General features: G+C 42.2%; 1 protein-coding gene across 1 annotated transcript in view; it reads right to left on the reverse strand.

Annotated features, from left to right (window-relative positions):
* Positions 1 to 1530: 1530 nt before the first annotated feature.
* NGEF (neuronal guanine nucleotide exchange factor) overlaps positions 1531 to 24477 on the reverse strand; it is a 76055-nt gene continuing 53108 nt past the window's right edge. Inside the window, exons 8-16 of the mRNA XM_063132396.1 lie at positions 23740 to 23892; positions 20212 to 20341; positions 18589 to 18663; positions 14785 to 14874; positions 10800 to 10963; positions 9474 to 9629; positions 4942 to 5021; positions 3995 to 4099; positions 1531 to 3526 (exon numbers count right to left, since the gene is read on the reverse strand). Coding sequence (XP_062988466.1) covers positions 3354 to 3526; positions 3995 to 4099; positions 4942 to 5021; positions 9474 to 9629; positions 10800 to 10963; positions 14785 to 14874; positions 18589 to 18663; positions 20212 to 20341; positions 23740 to 23892 — 1126 coding nt within the window. The 3' untranslated portion in view covers positions 1531 to 3353. The remainder of the gene's footprint in view (positions 3527 to 3994; positions 4100 to 4941; positions 5022 to 9473; positions 9630 to 10799; positions 10964 to 14784; positions 14875 to 18588; positions 18664 to 20211; positions 20342 to 23739; positions 23893 to 24477) is intronic.

The raw sequence follows: 24477 nt of genomic DNA on the forward strand, positions 1-24477 counted from the left end.
CCATCCTCCCTTCAAACATTCCAGATGCTGCACGTCTGCATACAATGCTTCCCCTAAGTTGAAGTTAATGAGGGAAAACTTATAGATATAAAAATAAATAACATAGGGAAGGAGGAGATGGCAGCAAGAGAATGTCAATGAATTACACAACAGTGGAGCTGTCGCCTTACGAGCCTAAGGGCAAATTCAGCCTCCCAGAGGTGAGCGAAGAGGCTATGGAAACCCTCCAGGCCCTCCTCCGTCCATCCTCCAAGTGAATGTGGATGGCGGAAAATATGGTTCACTAATGAATAGAACACCATTAAACCTCCCTCAAAAAAGAAAAGAAAAAAGAAATCACAATAACGCCCACTGGAATGGATAGCAACCCCCCCCCAATGCCCCTAACCTCCTTATCCTATCTTTAAATGACCTCCCGGCTCAAGAAGGGGCCGCTTGTTTCCTCCTCCTCTCTCTCAGAGGACACCTTGGTAACCACACCCTCCTTCTGACTTTGCTCCAGCCTGGACTCAGAAGACCCATGGAGCAGGTGAAGAACAGGCTGGACTAAGCTGAGATGCTGCTTCTGCCACAGAGTTAGGGCTACATCATCCGCACCATCTGATGGTACAGCAATTTAAAAGCTCCAACTCATCTTGGGCTTCCCAATGGGTGGGATTTTCTTAGTGCTGAAGAATTCGCCATTTGCAGTACGTTTCGCCCTCAGTCTACTAACGCCCATGGCTTTCCACTAGTTGAATTAGATCGCCTTACTGTTGCTCACTGGTTTTGGCTTTAAATAATTAGTTGTAAGCAAGTGCTAAAGGAAGTCCTAACCTAGACCCAGAGTTAGACTGTCTTTCAAAAAGTGTCTGACTGAGAAGTTGTTTGCACATTTCAAGCTATGTCACTTAGAACAAGTTTTCCCAATAAAACTTAACAAGGTACAAAAATATGAGGTGACAGACATCCAGGTTAACACTGCCCTTGGCTGCTTTGTATGGACTGAATGCACTGGTTCAACTGTCCTTTCTGCCATTCTCTCCAGCTGACTTTGTCGACTTGGCAAAAAAGGTGTTTATGCAGCTTTTTTTTTTTTTGCATGACTCAAAGAAGAGATGTGGGAGGAGGGTCCCCCCCATCTATTGATTTTTCTTTTTACATTTTTAGGCTGCCTTTCATCCTAAATCAGGACCTCCAGAAAGCTTGTATAAATATCCAGAGAAACAAAAGTGCTATTATATTAGTCAATAAAAAAGTGGAGGGAAGACTTTGCATGCTTGCAGAAGGTTCCAGGTTCAGTCTCTGGCATCTCTGTCTAAAAGAGCTTAGAAAGTCTGGCAGAGACCTTAAAAGAGTTTCTGCCAACCGGAGTAGATGCTCAAGGAGAACACAGCTTCATATGTTCATCATTACCCTATGAACTACCTTGAGAAAGCTAGATCTGCTGTCTGTCTGTCTGTCCTTGGCTTTCCTTGTGGAAGGCACCTTTTAATGAAGTACAGGAGTGTTGTGATTAAATAAACACTTATCAGTTATTATTTATATAACACTTTTAATAGGCAAAGTGCTTTACAATCTTTTAATCAGTTGATCGCAGTCTCATGGTTCACCAAATGATTGTCCTTCGTCAAATTCTCTCTATAGAGCTTCTCTCTCTTCTTTCCAGAAGCATTTTGTTGCTGGTTATAACTTTTGCATTAGAAGAGGAGATATTTCCTTGTTCCTTCTGGCTCTTTAAGGCTTTCCTATGTACACTAGCTTGAAAGTATTATACATAGAGTTCATGCACATCACTGAAAGTGGGTGCCCAGCTGATGTGCAAGAGGCCTTCCTATTATTTAGTACAACTTTTGCAGACAACAGCTAATACAAAAGTGTCCCATCTTTTGTCTCCAGCCTTTTTGGGGTGGTGGTAGGAGGACAAGTGACCTCAGTATCTCTTTGCATGAGCATTGAGCTGTTATCTGAATATAATCCTCCTATATTGGCAAGGATACATTCCATTTAGAACTGTCTAAACTTGACAGAAATATTATTTAAAGTACTGTGTTCAGAGTCCATATATACACCAAGGAAAAGCAATACATTTATACAGAACATAGTGGGCCTAGCCACAAATGAGTTCTCTAGCTCTCCAGATGTAGCATCTCTGTAGAACATCACCTGTGCCTTGATTTGGCTGCCAAAACATTGTCTTTATGGCTCTTGTTTGTCTTCTTCTTTTCAACAGATGAAATATTCCTAAGCATGCTCAACAGACCAAAACAGTGAACCCAATCTATGGGATACTGTCCCATGTTCTCACTGACCCTGTACAATTCAGTGCAACATTTGTCTAGGGCAAAGGAAATCCCAAGTATGTGCTATCCACTTTACCGTCATCTCTCAAAATTGTCTATACGGTTTGTTTGTGGTAACCAGGTGTCTAGGAGAACTTTGTTTTGATAGTTAAATGCAGTTAGTGGTTGCTCATATCAGAAAGTTCTTACAGGACAGAATAAGTTGGGGCAGATTGAGAGGCAGTTAGTTTGGCTCAGTATGCTGGCTGAGTCAAGTTTTTACTTTGGGAAGCAAGGGCTAGGCAGCGAACTGCGGGGCTATGAAATACAGGGATATTAGCCTGAGTTTCCAGTCCTGCCTCTGGGAGTGACTCTCTCTTATTTTAGGAAGTGTAACTTTCTTGCTTCAGAATTCCCTTCTGCGAATTTGGAGTCCAAAGTTTCTACAAGGTAGTTCAAGAATACAGGTGAATGGATGCTGTGAAATATTTTGTACCAGATAAGGAAGTGCCTTATAATAATACCTTCACCTCTATTCTGCTGATAACAGATACTTCTTAGTGTGCTTGTGTGGGCAGTCCGAACTCAGTTCCTAAAGAGGAGCTTCCTGAGTAGATACCGACAGTTTACAGTGAACAAGTTTTAAAGGTGTTGTACTACTGGGCTCCTAAGCTCCCTAACTTCCATCTTGCCACTAGAAAATTGAATGCTGCACCCTGTTGTACGATTGAGTGGAACTGCTAACGATTGTTCGATTGGGTGGAGCTGCTAAACTCCAGGCCCTTGGCATAGTTTTTCCAGTTGTTCAGTGTTTGCTCACCATGCAGATTTACATTCTTTGGAGTTTGAAGTACACTAGAAAATACATTTTACAACTCCTAGATCTGTACAGGCTCATGGCAGCCTCACTTCCTTTCAAGTCTGTCTTTAGAGATATAGTCCACACTGTGTCAAGTATGCAAAGAAGCCCACTAGTTTGGTGGTGAGAGGACTTCCTTGTAAAAAGCTGATACCTGTGCCACCTCCCAGGTATTGAATCCCATTGTCTCAGTCTTCTGCTTCTGAAGAACAACAGGTAACTGTCTGCAATGATCATTGCCTATTCCTGCTGCCCATCTTCCTCCGCTGGCTGTCATCTGTCTTGTGCACCCGGAAACACTCTTTCAAGTTCTGAGATCGAATTTTGGGATTCATAATCTCTTCACCCATCGAGCTGGGGAACCAACCTCTCTCTTGATCATGCAAACGCTCCCCAAATATCCAGCCTAGGTTAAAAAGAAGGATGGTGAAGGGTGAAGGAAACACAATAAATCAATGTTAACAATATAAGGAAAGTTCAAAACTGGCAATACTGGGAAAGTTAAAGCCACAACAACAATGGATCATATCAGAATGTATTAATGGAAACCGGTTACATAATCTTTTAAATCTGAAGCAGATGCTACAACTTAGGAGGATTATAAGAATTTAGCTTCATTGGCACTGCAAGGATTTGACATTAATTTGTTCAAAAATAGAGTATGAAGAATAACCGTAAACACATACTGGTTCTCATCCTTTTCCTGGGGCTAGCCCAATTAGTCTACATCCCACTATTTTAGCAATATTGGATTATCAACCTTTAACCCTGCAGGCCAAGTGTTATCCAGTTCCCCTGTTCGAATTGTTGAGTGTATGTTTCTGGATTAAAGACATAGTTATTGTTAAAAGATGACTGAGATGACAGCTCTTACCATCATCTGTCTTTTCCAGAATGTTCAGTACATCAGCAAGTTCCAGCGACAGCTCATCTGGCTGCTGAGCCACATATGGGTGGACACACTGAACTTGAGGGCAATCTGCCAATGAGAAAGGAAAAGTTAATACAGCTTTATGAGCACTATGGAGTGGGAGCTGGGAGGATGTCTGAGGCAGAGTTAGATGCTAACGAGACTCCAGTTTAGGTGAATATCCAAAGACTAGAGCTGTTGACTCTCTGGCCCAGGGCCTAGAATGGCAATCATAACATGTGATCCTTGATGAGGATTCTGTTGCCTGTACCTCTGTGGTGACAAAAGGGATTTGTGAGCGACCAGGGGAAAAAGGAACCTAGCCAATGACCTTTTTCATCTCAGCAAATGGTCCAATGAGGTGGCTGGTGAGGGCACTGGCGGGTCATTGTACAGCTACATACACTGACAGACTTATGAGGCTCAGGAAATGCACTATTTCATGGAAGAAGAGAACTAACCTCAGAAGGGCACCTTGCACTGGGATGCAACATGGAATGATACTAAGGATTAATCTGAAGGGATAGGGCTGACTGGGAACTGGAAGCAGGCAAATATGGAACAGTGAGGTTGCACATCATTGTAAAACCTGAACTACACAGCTTGACATTGGTTGAAAATGTCACTCAAATAGGACAGGGGAAGATAAGAATAGGACAGGTAACCTTTTACTGAACCATCCTGTAATTGTAGATGAGACTGACTAACTTACTAGCTTCACAAAATGTTGCTTGTGGAGACAATTCAATGCTGAACCTGAGAATGTAGTTTCAAACAATGTTTGTTCAATGAATAGGACCCTGCCCTGCTCTAGAACCGACATTGCTAGAACCCAACAAAATAAAAAAAAGAAGTAGAAACATGCTCTCTGGACGTGTCATTATCCCTCCCAATTTCCTTGCCCTCCTTACCCATGAGCCTAGATGTAAAGGAAACAAACTTGGTTCGCCGATTTGGGGCCAGCAAGATCATCCAGCGTTTCATTTCACTTCTGCATGAGTGGGGGGAGATGTAAGGGAGGAAATACAGAAATCAAGGGTTGTGCATTTTTGGAAAGAGACAGTAACAACAGTGATGCTCTTACAACAATTTGCTCTTGCCAAGGGGCTGTCTAAAAGCTCAGAAAGCCCCGGGGTGGATGCATGGTGGGGTGTTGTTGATTATATGTTGCCACTGTCTGGTGGAAGCCAACCTGCAATCGGTCGCCTTCCACCAGGAAGAGGGCGGGGGTGGCTCCGATCACTGGATGGCTACCCAGAAACCCCGCGCTCCCTTCTCGGCATTGGGATTACCTGACGCCACTCCAGGGGAGGGAAAGCGCAAGGATTGAGAGGGAGGTGATGCCAACCCAGCACTGCGAAGACAACCCCCAGGTCATCGTCACGACTTTCTTCTTTTGGCTAATGCAATTTTATCCCTTTGTCTGAACACCCGAGTGAGCATATTATGGGTTTCATTTCACTGATAGTAATGACACACAGAGGTTGTTCGCACAACTTGACAGTCTACCATGGGTTATTTAATCCATGGTGAGGCTGAGGGGCATGCCGCCACCACTTTGAATAAGCAACCCCTGCTCAGGAGTTATCATCTCATGCGAACCTGGCAAATGTGATTTATGTGAGGGTGAAACAACTTTTGCATAACCCTAAAAAATACCATGGGTTATCAGAGGTTGTTTAACCTTTGTACAACCCATCTCATCGGGTTGTGCGTGGAAGTTGCATCTGCAAACTGGTGACTGCAATGAGCTGTGGCTTATTGTTCGAACCTTGTCATAGAGACCCATTTGTGCCATCATTTCCTTTCTTGTAGGTCTAATGCTTCTTTTAAAGTATTTTCTTTTGCTCATGCTGAGGCCCAGTTCCCCCCCACACACACCTCAATCTTGAACCCTTCTACACATGCGAAAAGACGAAATCCATGTGCTCCCTTTCTCTTTCCTTGTTAACCAAGCCTGTCAAGTGTCACTTGTCAGAAAGACATTTATGCATCCTGACTCATCGTCTCCCACTCGTTGGTTTGAATGTCACGCACAAGGTAATTTAACAAGGTGTTCAGGGCAAATCTACGAACTACACTGAAAGAATTTGGACATGATTCAAAAATCCTTCACAGCAGAGATAGATGCACTCCACTGCCAAAACCCTCTCATTTCTCACTTCTTTCTGTTTACAGGCATACGTGAAGATACCCACAACAGCCATTCCCCTTTCTTAGGGTCAAACGAGAGGATTCATGAGGATTCAGAGGATTCATGATGAATATGTAAATGTGGGGACCCCCAATTTGACCCCCCTCTTCAGTGCCTTTCTACAACTCAAGGAGCCACGGGGTGGGGGTGGAGTGAAATCTGAGCCAAATTTACCTCCCAACAACAGCATGAAGTTTGAGCAATGTGAGCCCAAGGGGTGAACCCACCTAGGCTAAGCACAAGTCCTGTGATAGCTTTGGGGAGGAAGCAAGCCTGGAATAATAATAATTAAAAAAAAAACCTTCCACCTCTAAAATCATTGCTACAGCTCCTCTCTGCTAAAGCCCAGCACTTCCTGGTAGCTAAGGCTGCGGTTGTCCCTGGAGCTGCTCTCCAAGGACTCAGGAAGTATGAGGAAGGGAGCAAAGACAATAGGGTAAAGGGAGGAAACATTTCTTCCTCTGTCTTACCCTAATCCTTCCTCTACCACGTTTTGTTGTGTGTGGGGGTCCTGCTTGTCAGTAATTCAGGTAATTGAATAAAACTTCTGTTTAAATAAATGGTATTGGACAATAACACACTGAGGGGAAATCTGCCTTAATCTCCTTAGCAGGATGTAATTAGCAGCTTATCTAATTTGGAGCACCCCCAGGTGAAGACAGCTTCCCACTCCAGCAGGGTGCAATTTAGTGCAAAAGCAGAAGTGCCCGTGGAAAAGAGATTCAGTGGATTTGGGGCAGCAATTACAGAGCTTGAATTCATTTTGAATATGCCACCTGTGCAGAAAGCACAGAGCTACAACAATGTGCTTTACTGTTACATTTTATATGCACTTTAGGAACAGTCGAAAAACTACCACAGAACTTGCTGGTAGACAATCTATAAATTGTCATGAAGTTGTATTAAAAAAAGCCTGATAAAGAGAACAACAATATTAACGGGGGGCGTGGGGGGAAGGCAGATTTTATTTGATTGTCTATAGAATCTGAATGGGATATTTTAGAGCAAATTTATAGGGACAATATAAGGACAATATATATGTGGCTGTATTTCTATGGTTGGTTACTTGGGTTAGAATTCAGTCTTCTGTTCAAATATATATTCTCTTCCTTGGCTGCTTTTTCCATCACCATCCACAGTTATTTCACTATATTGCTAGCAGTGATGTGAATAATGTTACACATATGCACCCCACTTCTGAGTGGTGAGAAGTTTCAAGGATTCCAGTGTTTACTCAGTACTCAGTTTCCTTAGAAGGAAGTCACTAGAGGCTTATGGGTATAAGGTTTGTTTACACATATATACAAGCTGAGCATAAGACAAGCATTCACAGTGGGACTGTCTTCAAGGCACTGGGGCTGGTGCTGCCTCCCTCCTCAACCCTGTGCTTTCCTTCTCCCGGGGCCGCATTGTGGATTCCCGATGCTGAGAAGGGAGTGTCGGGTTTCTGGGCGGCCGTCTGGGTCCCAGAGCCAGCCGCGCCACTTTCCTGGTGGAAGGTGACCAATCGCTGATCACCTTCCACCAGGTTCTGCTCCTGGGTTAGCCCCAGATTGGCTGCGGAGCAACATTATATGGCAGAAACATTACATTGATGTCGCTTCCTTTGAAAAAGTCTGGGTAAAACCCAAACTATTTCAAAACTGCAGCATCATGGGGAAGGCCCCGCGGTGGCTGCAAACCTACATCTGCATTGTCTAACTGACAGGATGCAGATCCACAGCCACTGCAGGGCTTTCCCCGTGTGTAGACAGCCCCAGTGTTAAAAATCCAATGAGAGTGTTAGGGCCATATCCATTCCAGCACAGACTAACTTCCTGCTACACATGCAGTCATTTATTTATTTATTACATTTATATCCTGCCTTTTTTCCTCCAAGGAACCCAAGGCAGCGTACATAATCTTCCTCCTCTCCATGTTATCCTCACAACAACAACAACCTTGCGAGGTAGGTTGGGCTGAGAGTATGTGACTGGCCCAAAGTCACCCAGTGGGTTTTCATGGCAGAGTGGGGACTAGAACCCGGATCTCCCTGCTCCCAGTGCAACACCTGAGCCACTACACACAGTCCTCTCTTGTATCCACCCCTTGTCTAGTACAGGGAAGAAAGAGGAGTCACCCCCACCCATTATATAGGTCTTTTTGGACCACCCCAGTTCCCACTGAATCATCAGAATATTACCAGCTATCAACTGTCCTTTTCAGGACTTAAGATATTACTTCAAGGCATCCACGCAATAGCCCTACTTACAGAAATCTTAAAGAGTCAAGGATTGCATAGTTGGAGGGGATCCTGAATCTCCTTCCAATCATATGCATGAGGCTGTAAGAGACCCTTGAAATGTCATCCAGACTAATCCCAACCCCCCTTATCAATACTGTTCATGGTATTCTTAGAACAAACAGGAAACATTTTTTGACAATCTTTCATTCATTGCCTATAGCAGGGAGGGCAAAATCTTTCCAGCCTCTGCTAGGATTTCAGGCCAGACCAGATCTCCAACATTGAAGAACCTTAAATAAATAAAGAGTAGGCCAAAATGTGGCAGGAAGCATTTCACCCATGAGGGTTGTAAAACAAGCAAGAGCCATAGAGGAGACAGGAGAAACAAACTTTACTGTTAAATACGTGAATTGAAAAGGAACGCTTATCACTTAGAAGGCAGTTCCCTCTAACATTATAAAGCAACCCTTGAAGTGATTCCTGTGTCTATATATATACATACAAATATAATATGAGACACATCCAAGCAACTTCCTCATAGATTATCTAGGGATGTATGAGAAACTTGTTTCAATTTGGGTTTTTTATCAGGATTTACCCAGTTTGCACCTTCTGGATTAAACACAGTCTTGGATGCAATTTGCGGTTGAGGTCTGTACATTTCTGAGCTTGCAGTGTAATTTGTGGACGAAAAAGAGGGTTTGACAGCACGCACGCATTCAAAAAGTATGCATGAATGAATGGATACTTTTGAAAAATGCACACAGATGTGCTTGAATCACTGGTAGAAGAATATACATTTCAAAGATGTGTATGATTGATGTATAGATTTGGAAAAAAAGACAAAGAAAAAAACAATGCTTGCAATCTGATACAGACTCAACTCAGAGCAAGCTTCAGCAAACCCAAGTTTTGTGGATTATCTCCCAAGCCATAATGGTCTTGAATCCATTACAGCAGAGCAAGTTGATAATAATCTACTATATAATCTACACATTTCCACTTGCAAGTCTAACTGTACTCACTGGGATGATGCCTTCAGCATGTAACTGACTTCACGGTCATCTGCATTTTCCAGCAGCCTCAGGATAAAGACATTGGCCAAGCTCTGTCCTTGGTCCTCTAACTCCTCCACCCGGAGAAGTCCTCGGGGAGCAGAGTCAAACACCTGATACTTGTCCCTGAGAGAGAAAATAAAGAGATTAGTATCATTAGTTACAGGTTAAGAGGGTAAAAGATGGGACAGAGAAGCAGCCAGAACACATTTCTTGTAGATGAAACAGAGTGATCCTTTCTGGGGGGGAAATAGAATAACGTATGGCTTGATGTCGAAGGCGTAAACTACAGATTAAGCTATATCTTGGCATAACAAAACTCTTACAAACTCTTCTCCATTGCATTCAGGAAGAGATGGTTTGCATCTAAAGAAGAACAGGAGAGAAGGAAATGCTTAATTTTTCTTGTGTCAGTTACTTTTCGTCTAAAACGTTCCCTAACCCAGGCACTTTTATCTCCTGCCAGTATTCAAGAGTCTTTGTTTACCTTGCAAACACAGCTCTGGAAATGAAGCTGCTGAACAGTGGGATGTAGATGAAAAGTGACTAGCTGGGGAAGAATTGAACACTTGCTTCCCTCCCAATCCTTTTCTGATGTAAATTGCCACTTGCCAATGTCCCTTTGCAAACAAGAAGGGGACAATGGTAGGGAATCCCCAGTTTTAGAGGTCTAGGATGATAGTGTACAGATTTGCAAATTTGCTTAATGAGAGCTATAAAGATTTGTCTAAAACCTTTCTGTACAGCTGGTCTGAAATGCATCAAGAACTTATAACCAAATAACAAGAGTTTTGTGGCACTTGAAAGACTCTCTTGGCTGTTCACATGACAGGACAGCCCACTATGGATTATTTAACCCACAATGAGGCTGTGGCATGTGCAGGATATGTATTGCCACCATTCTGAATACGCAATCCCTGCTTGGGGGCTGTCATGATGTGAGAACCTGGCAAGTATGGGTTATGCTAGGTTTAAACCACCCTTGCAAAATTCATGGTATGATTTATTTATTTATTTATTTATTTATTACATTTATAAGCAGGGGGTCGAAATGCAACTTGGCAACCATGGGCACCACTGGTCATTATGGGTTAATCAACCAACAATGAGCAATAGCGTGTAGCCCAAATGTGATCTCTGTTGGTTTTGCTGTAACAGACTAACACAGCTACTCCTCTGGAAATTGTTACAATGATAATTAAATACTGTCCCTGCCTATATGGTTGGGACTTGTCCAATTGTGAAATACTGCATATATATAATTCAGGATTTTGCCTCTCTGTGTTTCAAACTCACCCAGTAATTTGTCTGCAGAGCACTAGCAAATCATTGAAGAGGAACAAATAGATTTCTCGGAAGAGTTTCTTTGTACGAAGGGTACGTGATGTTTTGGGGCCATTCATCTGCTGGAGCTCTCCCTGCTTTAGCAGCCAACGGGAGTGAGAGATGATGGGCACAGACTAATGAAAGAAATAAAATAATAATCAGAAACACTGCAACACAGCACCCTATGGTAATCAATTTGAATACACTGTCAGGGGAAGGGGGCATAGTTTTCCTAAGGTGTAGGCAGCCAATATGGTAAATATTCCAGAGTTCCAAGACAAGAAATACAGTTTCAGTTTTGAAATCCTGCCACAGGGTATACTATTACTACTAACATTTATTAAGCACCTAAAATGAACTAGATGCTGTACAAAAATAGAAGATATAGCCTGCCTGCAAGCTTACAATACCTGATCAAGTTAAGTAATGCAACACAAGAAAGACAGAGAAAGAAAGAAAAAGAAATGCTGGAAGATGGGACCAATAAAATAATTAGGAGAATGTTAGCAGAAAGAAATAGATTTTAAGCTGGAAGACATCTAATTGACCAGATCTCAGCAGGAAGTATATTCCAGGCACAGGGAATATGTGATGAACCTTATATTCTGAACAGAGCAACAATGACCCCTAGAGTTTCTGCAGTCATCCCACTTCTCTGGAAGTCCACCTCAGATAGATATCCTGTCTTTGTTTATCCCGTATACTTTCTGAAGTGAATCTCATTTTACAAAAACTCAGCAAGTTGAAAACAGCTAATCCTTTAGTAACGTAAATCAAGGGTCATTAAGGTGGTAAAAGCAAACTCTAAATTATTATCTGATTGGCTAGCTAGAACACTTTCATCAGACACTGTGTTTCATTCATGATTGTTGGTTTGACCAATCTGTTTCTACTAAGCAGCTAGCTTTTACTTGTATCAAATGCTCATAACTATGTAAAGTAACACCACAGTATTTTGTCTCTTGGAACCATCTAATCCAGTATCCAAAGATTTTCTCTCTCAGACCATTTGCGTTACAAGGAATTTTGCACATGCTTTGAAACTCCAAACTCTATTCAAATTGGTAAAATGTACTATCTAAGGTTGACTTCATTACTTTTTATTTGGAATTCTGTGTGTATGAGTGTTGATTTTCCTTTTTCTTCCTCCTACACCTTTTCTCAAACAAACTTATTCTTACTCCTTGACATTTAGATGCATTGTTTTAAAAATAATTTCTCACTAAAACCTTCTCCATGTGCTAAGACTGTATGTTTATTTAGTTCACAAAACCCTGTAAGATTTGGCATTCTCTGAGCAAATAAATTCAAAGCACCTTCTTTATTTTTCTTTTACAGCTGGGGTGAAGGGAAGGATCCTCAGTAATAGGGCTTAGAATCTCCTGAAGCAGATGGACAGATTACAGCAAGGGTGGGCAACAATCAGGAGGTCTGGGGGGCATTTTGCCCCCTGCCCCCCCCCCATGGGCTGAAACCCTTCCTGGTACCAGGGTTAATTTTTTAAAAAATGATATCTGTAGTAGTTCTGTAGCATCTATATAGTGCTAAAAGGGTCAAATTAGCTTGCAAACAAGCTTTTGGTGCTCTGTAGCCACTATAGACACCTTCCCCACCACCCCATTTTTTTTTTCGTTTACAGAATTTAGATGGCAGCAAGGAATACAGCAGGGTTTGTGTGGTTATTGCATGTTGCCCATCCCTACCCTAAAATGTTCAGGAGAGGATTAAGCTGTATTGACAGCTTATCAGTAATTCCTTCTTGGGACACCCTTACAAAAAGGGAGTCCACCGGTAAGGGAAAGTTCCACCATCACTACACCCTGATAGATCACATGGTAGCTATTGAAAAAGAACTCAAATGAGATAAAGATGTGGAACACCGGCAGTAAAAAAAACCACAACTCTCTCTCTCACTCTCTCTCTCTCTCTCTCTCTCTCTCTCTCTCCCCCTCTGGAAAGAATTAGAAAGGTACAGAACCTTAGGCCCAGGGGGCAAATCTAGCCCTCCCAAGGTCCCAGTCTGGCCATGCCCCATTCTCTTGGGCCCACCACGTTTTCCTCAGCCACCAAACATTGGGTGGTTCTGTGTCTTTTGATAGCCCCCCCCCCCCAATTCTAAAAGGATGAAATGCCTCTCTCCTAAGGCTTAATTACTGGCTTTAAACTAAAATGTGCTGTTATGTTTGGCAAATTTGGCCCCACTCCTGCAAGCATACTTTCCCATCCTGCTCTGGAGGGATCCCCAAATCTGATCTGTTTCTATTCCACTTTTAAAAAGACACCATTGGATTCAAGGTGAAAATTGAAATAAAGGACCTCAGGTAGACGACATATGTCAACTAAATATAGTAGTACAATAAGCTAAAGCTAAAGAATTAACTAAAGAATGAGACAAGTCAACAGAAGAGAAAATTATGAATTTTAGAAAGATTATGAAGTTGCTATTAACATGTTTTGGCAATAGAAGAAATATGAGATTAAAGGAAATGCAAGAATAAAACATAACACCTAAATTCTGAGCAATAACACTAGTGATACCAGAAACAGGCACAAATGAAACAGAGAAATCAGAAACAAGAGAGAGAGAGAGTACTAAACTCGTTTTTTTATCTAGACAAAGAAGTAATTTCTAAACAATGGCCCCTTTTTTTAGAAGCAGGAAAATCACAGTAGGAAAGGGTTTAAAAATACACAAAAGACCACAGCACAAAGAAGCAATTCAGTATAAAAACAAAGGAACCAAGTCAAGCAAACAAGTAGTAAATTTGAAGAAGCTAGAAGAAAGATCAAGAGAAGCAGGAGAAAATGTGGAGACAATGAGACAGTGGCAAACAACTATGAAGAAGAAAATCGTATGGAAAGAAGCAATGGGGGCTAATATATAGGAGAAAAACTGTGCAACCCTAAGGAGACAGAGATGGAGGACAAGCAAAGTAAGGATCAAGCAAAACAACAACAACTGCACAACATAAGGTGTGTGTCTATCTGTGCCATAATGCAAAAACAAAAATAAGAAACCCCGAGAGGATTAGCAGCAATTGGTGCTCATCTCTCACTCTTGCCCTGCTGGCAGGAACCTGGCAGGGTTTCCAAAATGTTAGAGTGCTCTGACCAAAGACCGCATTGCACCCTAAAAGTGGATCCAACCCTATGAATTACCCTTCGACCCATTAACGCTCTTTGTGACTTGGAGGGAATGACAGAAATGGGACCCTGAACTTATTTATATTCCAGATCTTCTGTAAACAGCCAGAATTAATTTTGCAGAGAGTTGCAAATAGGCAGCTACACTTAAGCTTAAAAGCTATTTGCAGAGGATCTGCGGATAGCTGAGACTGACAAAAGTGACAAATTATATTAAGCTCTGGGAGGCATGCCAAGTAGATAATTTTGTGAAACACTGGGTGCTATTTAATGAAAAGCCTAATGATAACTTTTTGTTTTGAAAATGTATTATTTTCCCTTGTTCTTTATCCTTCTAAGGTTTTCATATATATTCCATAAAATTTTACAATGCTACAATAAAAAGACATTGTGCAGCTATTCCATTTCCCCCTCCTTAATGGATTTTTTTTTTTTTTGGCAGTAAGATGGAAGAAGCAATGGAAAAATACAGGAGGGTTACAAATGGGAGATGACTCGTGGATCCTCCATAAAATGCAGGTGTTTGAGGCAGGATGACGGCACGATAAGAGCTTTATTTGCAAGCTCAGGCAATTGAAAAAGAAATTGAGGTAGATGGGTGACTCTTTGTGGTCCTGAACCCAAAGTAAAGAAGCCTGGTAAACTGAACACTGACATGCAGTATCAAAGCTACAATTATTCCATCCAATACTAAATTAGATTACTGACTAAGGTAATTATATACAAAGTTTGTGCTAAATTTATTCCCTGTTTTTGCACTGGGGCAGATGGCCATCCCCTCTCCTCAGTAGTTACCAAAATATACTTATACCTTGATCTTAAATTCTAACTTCTTCTGGATGCTGATCATCTGTTCTGTACGGCTCATCTTCCTAACACCTTCGTTACATGCCTTCACCACCTGGAAGAGGAGAGATGAGAATGCTTCAGAAATAGGATTCCTTGGCCCAGGGTTACGATTTGGACCTAAAGCCATAATTAATATGAAGGAAATCGAGCCACTGCGCCCCCCAGTGGGAGAAGGGGAGACACACAGATGGAAGGAAAAAGGGCCCAACGGGGGGGGGGGGGGGGAACACAAGTACCAAAAGTTTGGGCTTAGTAATGCCTAGTTTGCCTCCTAGTTGGTTAGAGATAGGCCTTAAACAGAGGATGTCACAAGGGTTCATCAGGGATTGTTTAACCCACAATGAACTGCAGGACATGCTGAGCAACATTTTGAATATGCAACCACTATTGGGACAATTGGGGGGGGGGGTTGCCGTGTCATGTGAACCTGGTCACCGTGGGTTATAGGAGGGTTAAACAACCCTACTACAAACTGAGGGTCATGCAAGGGTTGCTTAATAACCCACAGCTAGGGTTTGCATGTCATGGTAACCCTCCAATCGCCACAATCAGGGGTTGCATATTTAAAATGTTTCCCAGCACTCAATATGGCTCGTCATGGGTTAAACAACCCCTGACAAGCCTGGTGTGTTACATGAACCAGGTCAATGGCTGCAGGCCTTAGCCGCTTTCTCATGGTGTGGATGCTAGCCCATGCCTAAGTGCAGGTCAGAGTTGGGTGTTCAAAGCTCCTGAGATCCACTAAGCCCCCCTCCCCAATCACTCCCTTCACTGTTTGCATTGTCCCAATTGCATTCATTTTCCAGAGCCAGCCTTCTGTCTGATGTAAACACAGGTTTCCACAAATTGATTCGTGAAGGATTGGAAAGGTTTTTTCTGGACTATACCACTGTGGGTGGGAAACATGTTTAAATGCTCCCTTATTGGACAGCTTTTAAGACTTGCATATAATATATTATAAAAGAGTTGGGGAGTGATAGATTAAAAGCCGTAACTTCTCTAGGATGACACACCATAGATGCAGGAATAGGCAGCCTGACCCATTTAAACAAAAATATTTCTGTGTAAGCCTTTTTAGGGTACAAGTCTCAACGTGTTTTGCTAAGAAATATGGTCCATTAAAAACTCTGAGACTTTCTTTGAAATGAACATGCTTACCATTAAGATGCCAGTCCCAATGATGTTGAGACTGACACTTTGGAATGAAGTGTTTAAACATGCATTCTTGCTACCACAAAGTTTTACTTACAAGAACAGTCAATCCCTCTGCTCTTGTAAGGTGGCTTTTTGCATGTACCTGTACATATCTTTGAGGGTGCTTCATCAGATAGAAGACATTACATCAGATGTAATGTTCTGACAGTATCACATTACAGTATTGAGCCTGGTATCACCTGTGGAGATGCTTGGGATGGAGTCCCCAGAGGTGATATAAACATTGTTATTATGTTCATTTAACTCCATACACTGGATCTGATAGTTAGGGAGTAATAATATCACACCATTTCATCATAGATTCACAGTTATGGCATACAGCATAACTGAAGCCATAGGAGGCACTGGAACCTGCTGGAAGTCTTCTCTTCCATCTTTCATGTTGGAAGAGATTTTCCTTTTCTTATCCATCATTTCCATGAGGATTGCATCCAATCTCTCTCTAAAAAGCTTTGCCCCTGAAAAGGAGGCCTAGAGATGGGTCTGAGAGCCTGGTCCACTTCCCAGTGATGTAGTCAGGTATTCCTATGTGCTGTGATTTTCACAGTCATAGCTTGGATTGAGAATTGAACGGCACCCTGTGAAGGGTCTAAGAGGGCAATCTTGTGTCGCTCATCTTTGGTTTCCTGGAGAGAACTCTTGCTGAAGAGGAATCTAGCTGAGGTGAAATTCTCGGCCTATAGGAAAATGGTCCTGCAGAAGGAGGAGTTTATAATGGAAGCTCTAAGTGCTAAAGTAGAGGCCTCGAAACCGTATCGTAGGGATACATCTATGCACATGCCACTTTGGTCTTTGTGAAGACCATTGGAATTGGAAGCTAGGACTGTTTGTACGCATAGCCCATTCCTTCTGGATGAGTCTGCTGAAAACCCCTGGAAGGGGAATGGATTGCTCATGGTCTCTTTGGGAGAAGAAAGCTTTGTTCACTTTTCAAAGACCTTTTGAAGAGTTGCCTCCTTCCTTATGTTTCTCCTTCAACTCTAGCACCCTAAGAACCTTGGAAAGGAGCTTAGGGAACATGCCTAGAACATGCCTGGGAACATGCCTCTCCCACCCCCACCATGGTATTTCTTGACTTGTGCTTGGACAATTCCCTGACTCCTTAGAAAATAGGTTTTCTAGCCCAGTCAAGGAAATTTTCCTGAGCTACCTCCCCTCAAATATCTGGATCATCCCCTTATCGTTTGCTCAGTTCTCACTGAGCCCATGCTCTGGGGCCTGCCTCCGTAACTGCTTTGTGTAATAGTAATGAGGCCTGGATGGAAGGGCCAACTCTGCAGTAGTGAAGCTAACTGCATTTTGGGGTAGGACAAAGTACAATATACTTTGAATGATGGGCCCCGACTAGATAATCTTTATTCTGATCCCACCCATTATGTGGAGGGGAATGAACGTGTCCATCCAGCATGCCTTTCTACCCACCCAGCATGCCTTCCCTGCTCTGTGTATCTTCCTGAGAACAGAACATTTGTGCCTACCTCTGTGTAGGCCAAAAATTGTGTAGCTGATTGCTAGATTTGTTTTTCCACAGAAGTGACTGTGCAATTTTGCCCTTCCTGTGTACAGTGTATACAGACCTTCTGTATGGGTGGCCAGGGACAGTGGAGGCAGGGCTGCTACGCTGTATAGACAGGGAGAGCAGGTGCAGTCATACTCCCCTGGTTCAGCCTAACGTTGAAAAGTATATTGCACTTTGGCCTGGCCCAAAAATATGTAATTAGATAGGCAGCACACAGGCTCAGAGGCCTCCTACAAATGAGCTGCGGCACTCAAAATGAGCTGCAGCACTCATAAAAAAGCATCTAATGACCCATGGAGTTTTGGGTCAGAAAAATAAATCTGTACTTCTGGATGTAACCTGACCTACTAACAGTTTGCTTCTGCTAGCAGCTAATTAAATTACGGCTCTCCATGGATTCCATCACCTTCAAGTGTCTGACAAAAGCTTTTGCATTCTGAAGTCTGAGGCAACCTGTCTTCAGAAATTCTTTCTCCAAAGGCCCTCTTACCAGACGCTGAAAATGTACATAGAGTTAAACATGAACAGAACAATACAAAAGGCCCAGGGAGGAGTGGAGCAGCAGATACACCACCACATCCCCAGCCCTGCTGGCTCACGATGGCCGGGATAGAAGTGTGTGTGTGTAGGCGGTCCCTCTCTTGGTAAGGCCCCTTGGGGAGTCTGTGGGGCATTAGGTGCAGTGGATTCAAAGCTGCCAATGCACAATGCCTGGATCACCCACAAAACACACCAGTGGAGCTTCTCTCTGCTGGCAGAGGGCCACGCCTAGGGCCTGTCAACTCCTTCCAGCCATCACTATTTGGAGGTTAGGAATGCACTGTAAATTCCTACCCAGCATGCCTGTTCTGACACTGATTACAATAATTAGTAATCTAGAATCAAAGCTAGAATCAAAGGAGAGAATAACTTTATAGTAATATCACCTCAGCTACATTCCTGACTTTTATGTAATTTAGATTTATTTAATTGCCCCAGAAAAGCACACAAAAATCCTAACATTCTGACAAACTTTAGTTAGCCCAGACTTACTGTTTCCAGTTCCTTGTGAGCTTCAAGGGCAGTGATTTCACGTTCAGATTTTTCTTCCACTTTCTTCAGGATATTCTGCACAGGAGGAGACAGGAAGGATGTTATTAATTTCAACACCTACTTTATACTAGAGGAAGTTTTTCAACAGTCACAGTCCTTCTAACAGTTAAGAATAATTTAGGACATCTTTTCATAGGCTTGACTGTCATTCACCTTAAGAATTTTTAGCTCAAATTTCAGTTTGGAGAAATACTTATAGAAATAATAATAATAATAATAGTGATGATGATGATGTTTTAAGCCACTATTGAGTGTCTTTAAGAGATGGTAGGTTAACCTGAATGCATTCCATTAACCATTTTGTGGTTAAGCAGCATGGTTTAGCATGTTGTCTGAACGGGACCTCTGTTGTTAAACAGCTTCTACTTTTATATATCTATAATAATAAAAGAGGGTATGTTTCCAGCTGGCTGTCCATCCATATGTTGGTACCACAGCGCCAATACCATAACATCTAGACACTTGAAAGAAAGGGGACTGTACACACTAAGAGGATCCTAGATGTGTGTATCTTGGGGTTATTTTGCTTTTAAAATGCATGAATTAATTTAAATGTGTCCATTTGATTGAAGCCTGCAGTTATAATTTCAGTCACTAGGGGCAGGCGTTTGCAACCTGCATATAGCTTTGCCCGAAATGAGGGTGGAAATTGCTTACCAAGCCACGGGGCACGTGCAGGAGTGCTCGCTGAGTGCAGTGCAGTCCAGGAGTGCCCCACAGTCGCCCATTCCTTGATGCAAGCCACCATTTTTATACTCTGTAATTTCCGTATTTTAATGTTGCACAAAAAAGGCAGGTATAAAGGACCAGGGCCCCTCTATGCCTCTAATGTTGAGGAAATGAACCTGTATAGCTGCCATTTTGCTCAGCTTTAAAAGTACAAAAATTACAGGGCCACCATCTTGCATAAAAATGGTGGTTCGCATAGAGAAGCAGGCAGCTGGCAGGTGCTCCCGCAATGCTCACCCCCTCACCCATGGGCTCGCATGGCCTGGTGAGCAGAGGGGAAAGCAGTGGCGACTCTGCGAGTGCCCACCAGGGGTGGGTGGGTGGGTCCGTCCATCCCTACAGTCCATGCACTTCGAAGCCAGGGGAAATTAATAAGCTGAGAGACACAATTATACACATGCTCCTCCCTCCTGCTGCAGAGCAGCCAGTGGACCTCAGTAGGGCCTCAGGGAGCTATAGGATGCACCATGGGGAGGGCCATGCTCAGGGGTGCCAGTAGGTAAGGCTTCTCTCAGACAGGGCAAGCACAATATGTCCAATTCTGACAGCTGGTAAGTTTGCTTGAAGGCTTCACCTTATCAAACTAAGGCCTATTCAAACCTGTACGAACCCGGGTCTGTTCACTTGTGTGTAAGAAAAGGGAGAGGAATCAGCACCACTTTTTTGTGTAGATGATGTAGTGATGTATACCTCCCCCGCCCCCCTGCAAGGAATGTTCCTCAGTGGCTTTTCCTTCCCTGTAAAAAAGTCCTTTGGTCTCAGCTAATTCAATCTAGGACAAAGTAGGGGGGTTTGTTCAATTAAAGGCTACCAGAAGAGTATAATGTGTTGTACCTGTACCAGCAGCTTCAGCCTAGTGATCCTTTGAAAAGGCAAAATCAAGAACGATGAGAAAGGCAAGCCTTTGCATTTCGGATCCAATTCCAATTGTGTGATTACCTCCCGGAAAGCTGGCTTGTCCTGACTGACAAACAGAGACAGATGGAGAATGGTGCTTGTTATTTCCTTCTATCTGAAACTTGTGTGAGTAACTGACCTGCTTTATGTGGGTCCTTTATTCCATGACACTATGGGTATTCAGCTCTGAGAATTTTGGGGGTGGGGGGAAATAGTACTAAGTGAATTTGGGTTTAAGGTTGGATCTATTTATAGTATCGGGGAAAGGGAAAATAGGCTTTTAATGTGCAAGCCAGAGAAATGGTTTCACATGTGTAGCACATACAGACTTAGCAGCATATGCTGTGTGTGTGGGTGTGCGTGAATGGGTTGTGTGTCCAAGTAGATGAGTCAGAGACATAATTATACATCTCTACACAGTTGGATTATGGTGGTAAGGTGAAATACATATAGTCACAGGAAAAAGGCCTTCCCAAGCTAGACCTAGCTGGAAATGACAGGTTGAAAAAAATCATCTTCCATAGCAGTGAAACTACTGAAGATCTGCCAGGGTCTTCAGTAGTAAGAATTCTGGTGGTGTGAATTCAGTGCTACAGAAAAGCAGCACATAATCTGCAAGGAAGATCACATTATTGGGTTCCTCATTGACAAAAAGGGCACTAATGTGAAGAAACTCTTCTATTCATAACTAGTGTACAATATGGAGAAACCTTCAGAATAAAAGTATTAAAGAAAGTATTAACAGGAACACAGTTATAGGATCGAGTGCACCAGTCCAAGCATCGGCATAAGTAGACAACTCAAGCCAGGACCTGACTTCCAGCTCAAGCACTGACATAGCAACAGCCATTCTGGATGCTGTTCCTGGTGAGGGCCAAGCCAGCTAAACCATGCAAAATACTTCTCTAAGGCAGAGGAAAGAAGGGATGGAACTAATAATAGAGCTATGAATTAGCCCTGGGATTGGGAACAGGAGCAAGGTTATGCACCATATACACGACTGAGAAAATACTGAACCCCTTTAGATTTTTCTGAAAGAGTTCAGGTTGACTCCATATTCCTGTTCTGTTGTTGCTTTGCCCTCTGTTATTGGGGGAACTTCAACTGGAGGGTAATAAGGAACAAAGGGGAAGTTCTGCTTGTCTTCTAATAGGGATTTGGTGCCTCTCACATTCACAATCTGAAAATCAATCTTACAGCATCTTAATCAGAAGCTGATGCAAAAAAGGGAGCTGAAGTACTGCACTATATTAACTTTAAGGTTGTGTTTGATCTTATTTACTAACTTCTGCCTTAACACACTTTCTTTCCAGCATTATCTTTATCATTTCCTGAATGTGTTGTTCCTATGTGAGAACTATTCTTAAGATGAAGGCAATTTTAATTTCCATCCCTTGTCATCACTAAAGAATACTGATACAATCACCTGCTTTTTAAACATGTGACAAGTAGCTCCTCTCCTAAATGACAGAAGAAGAGAAGAAGGGGGATTGTGACAGTTTTCCAGCATTCATCATACATCTGGTTACTTAGAATCAGTCTCCAAAGCCTGCGTCTATAGAGATTAAATTGGTTTAAGGATTAATTTCTCTTCTTTTGGACATAAAGTAGCTCTACAAAATGAAAGCTAAGAGTGACTATATGACATGATGAATTACTAGGTTCCCCAGCTTATCAGCATGGTTGTAGCTTAATAGCTTGCAACTCCATTTACTCTCTCAGAAGAAAGACAATGTGTCCATAATAAACATGAAAAAGACAGGTAGTATTGAACTAAGTGGACTTTTGGGACACATTCAGACCTATGTGTTCAAGTAAGCAGCTGAATGCTTTCCAGTTTTCATTATCCCTTTCTAAATATTTTTATCTTAACATTTTTGCAGACTGCCCAATCACTTTTCCCTTACAAAGTCCCCCAACAAATTCAAACAGCTGCACTGAGAAATCTGATTAGAAAGCAGAGTAGACCACAGATATGAAAATCCAGAAAACTATCATTTATTTATTTATTTATTTATTTATTTATTTATTTATTACATTTTTACACCGCCCAATAGCCGAAGCTCTCTTACTCATTAATTTTAAATGGGAAGACTGCAAAAGCATCCAATAGGGGCCCCCTCTTGACTGTTTTTTGGACATAAGTGGTATATTTCCAATGTGTTCTAAGCATTGTTAAAATAATAATTTCTCAAATTATTGTCATGCAAAGTGCATATTAAAACATACTTGAGGAAACATCTAAAACCAGATTCTACATTTGATCCAAGACTATGACAGTTGTGGAATCCTAAACACACGTCCTAGGCCTAGGGAGTAAGTCCCATTGAACAGACTGGAATGGACTTCTGAATAAACATGCTTAGGATTGCACTGTTAAATAATCATTATTCAAAGAGTAAGCATAGTTTTGAGAATTCTAGTAGTATTACATCCTCTAAAGATCAGAAATTAATAGATGAGCAATATTCCATTCCATAAACATTGCCTCTTTCCACTTGACAATCATGGGTTTGAATGAACTGGGGCTGTTCAAATAAACAAAGGCTGAAAGTGGAGTGCATCTTTAGCTGCTTCCACTTCATCATAAGAAACAATTCAACACTGAAAAATCTGTCCAGCAGTGTAGGCAGAGATTAGACTTATATACCTAGGTCAGACTGCAGATCTCAGGTTGGATCCAGGATCTGCCTTCCAGGAGAGGAAGGAACCTTCCAGGAGAGGAAGGGCTCTGTTTGAGGAAGGTCGCTCTGCCTGATTTTTGGGAATCCCATTTGAGTCTTCTAACTCTCCATGTAGCATTTTCAGGGAGCTAGTGGAAAGGAGGAGGCAGGGAAGTCTACTTCAGTCAGCACAGGTGTCCCAGCATAAATCTGGATCCAATCCCTCATATATACACCGGAGTGCATAAAAAATGACACCGACCTTTAGAAATCCATTAGAAGAGACACACAGGACTCATTCTTTCTTGTGCTGATAGATTCAACCAGGGGTGGGGGGGAATCTACACTACTACTTTAAAGTGCTTTATAACAGTTTTGACAACTGTTGGGGCCCAGGACACACTGCATATACAGGTTTCAAAACGTTTTCAAAGCGCTTTAAAGTGCTTTAAAAGCAGTAGTGTAGATCCCCCCCTGAACTCTAATTTCAGCACAGTGCACCGCAAGCTCACACTTGCAGCAGTATATTGTAAAAATTGTGCAGAGTTAATTCTAAGTGACAGAATTAACCCATAACAGGTTCCACACCAATTCCCAGTTGTCTATCTAACTCTTTTTTTCTAGTGTGAAATGGGATTAGAGTGTGAGCATCTAATTATACTTTGGAGAAAAACTAAGTTCTTATACACTGGTCAAAATAAGCTCCCACCATTTGACCCGTGCTAGTTGGTCTCACTTGTTGTGCTGTAACAGCTGAATGGATTTAATGAGCCAGCAATACTTGAATAATAATCACACTCACAGAAGTTGCTTGTAAGCTCTCTCCTGGTAGGTCTGATTGGAGACATAGGTTACATACACCGAGAAATGGTTAATTGTATGCTGATATACAATATCGCAGACATCTGAGATTACAATGTTCTCTTCTACCCTCTTCTCAAGATCCAAGAGGAACCTAAATGAGAAACTCAGAATTAATCATTGACATCAGTTTCCAGAACAGACATAGTCAACAAACACAAAGTACAAATTTAAAGTGAGTCTTCTTCGGTTTCAAAATTTTGCTTTTGGGAGGCGGGGGGAGAGTTGTCAAATACAGATTCTGAAGCACATTCATTCTTGTTTGTGCTTGCTGGAAGCGATGTACCTTTTTTGTTTTATACTGTCCATGAACCACATGAAAATCCATTAACTGCTGGTTTAAAAAATGCTCAGAATATATATCAGAGAATGTAAGCTAATCCATGGCTATCAGTTTAGAGGTAAATCCAGTTATCTTCATTCTATTTGAATAGAAGAGGTCTAGTTGATAAGATGTACAACACCAACGAGAGGTATTTCATCTTGGTCTAGCTTCCCAGAGTGAGACATCCTACCCTTTAGGGCAGGAATATTGAATCTCTTTCAGCTAAGGCCCGGATTCCATCTCGGAGAAGTTCTCAGGGGTCACGTTCCAGTGGTGGTGGTGGGGGAAGGGGCAAAGGCAAAAGGAACAGGGCCAAAAGTACCAGCCTATTTTAGCTTAAAACTCTTACTGCCA

Source organism: Elgaria multicarinata, chromosome 8, assembly GCF_023053635.1.
Source record: "Elgaria multicarinata webbii isolate HBS135686 ecotype San Diego chromosome 8, rElgMul1.1.pri, whole genome shotgun sequence".
Taxonomy (NCBI): domain Eukaryota; kingdom Metazoa; phylum Chordata; class Lepidosauria; order Squamata; family Anguidae; genus Elgaria; species Elgaria multicarinata.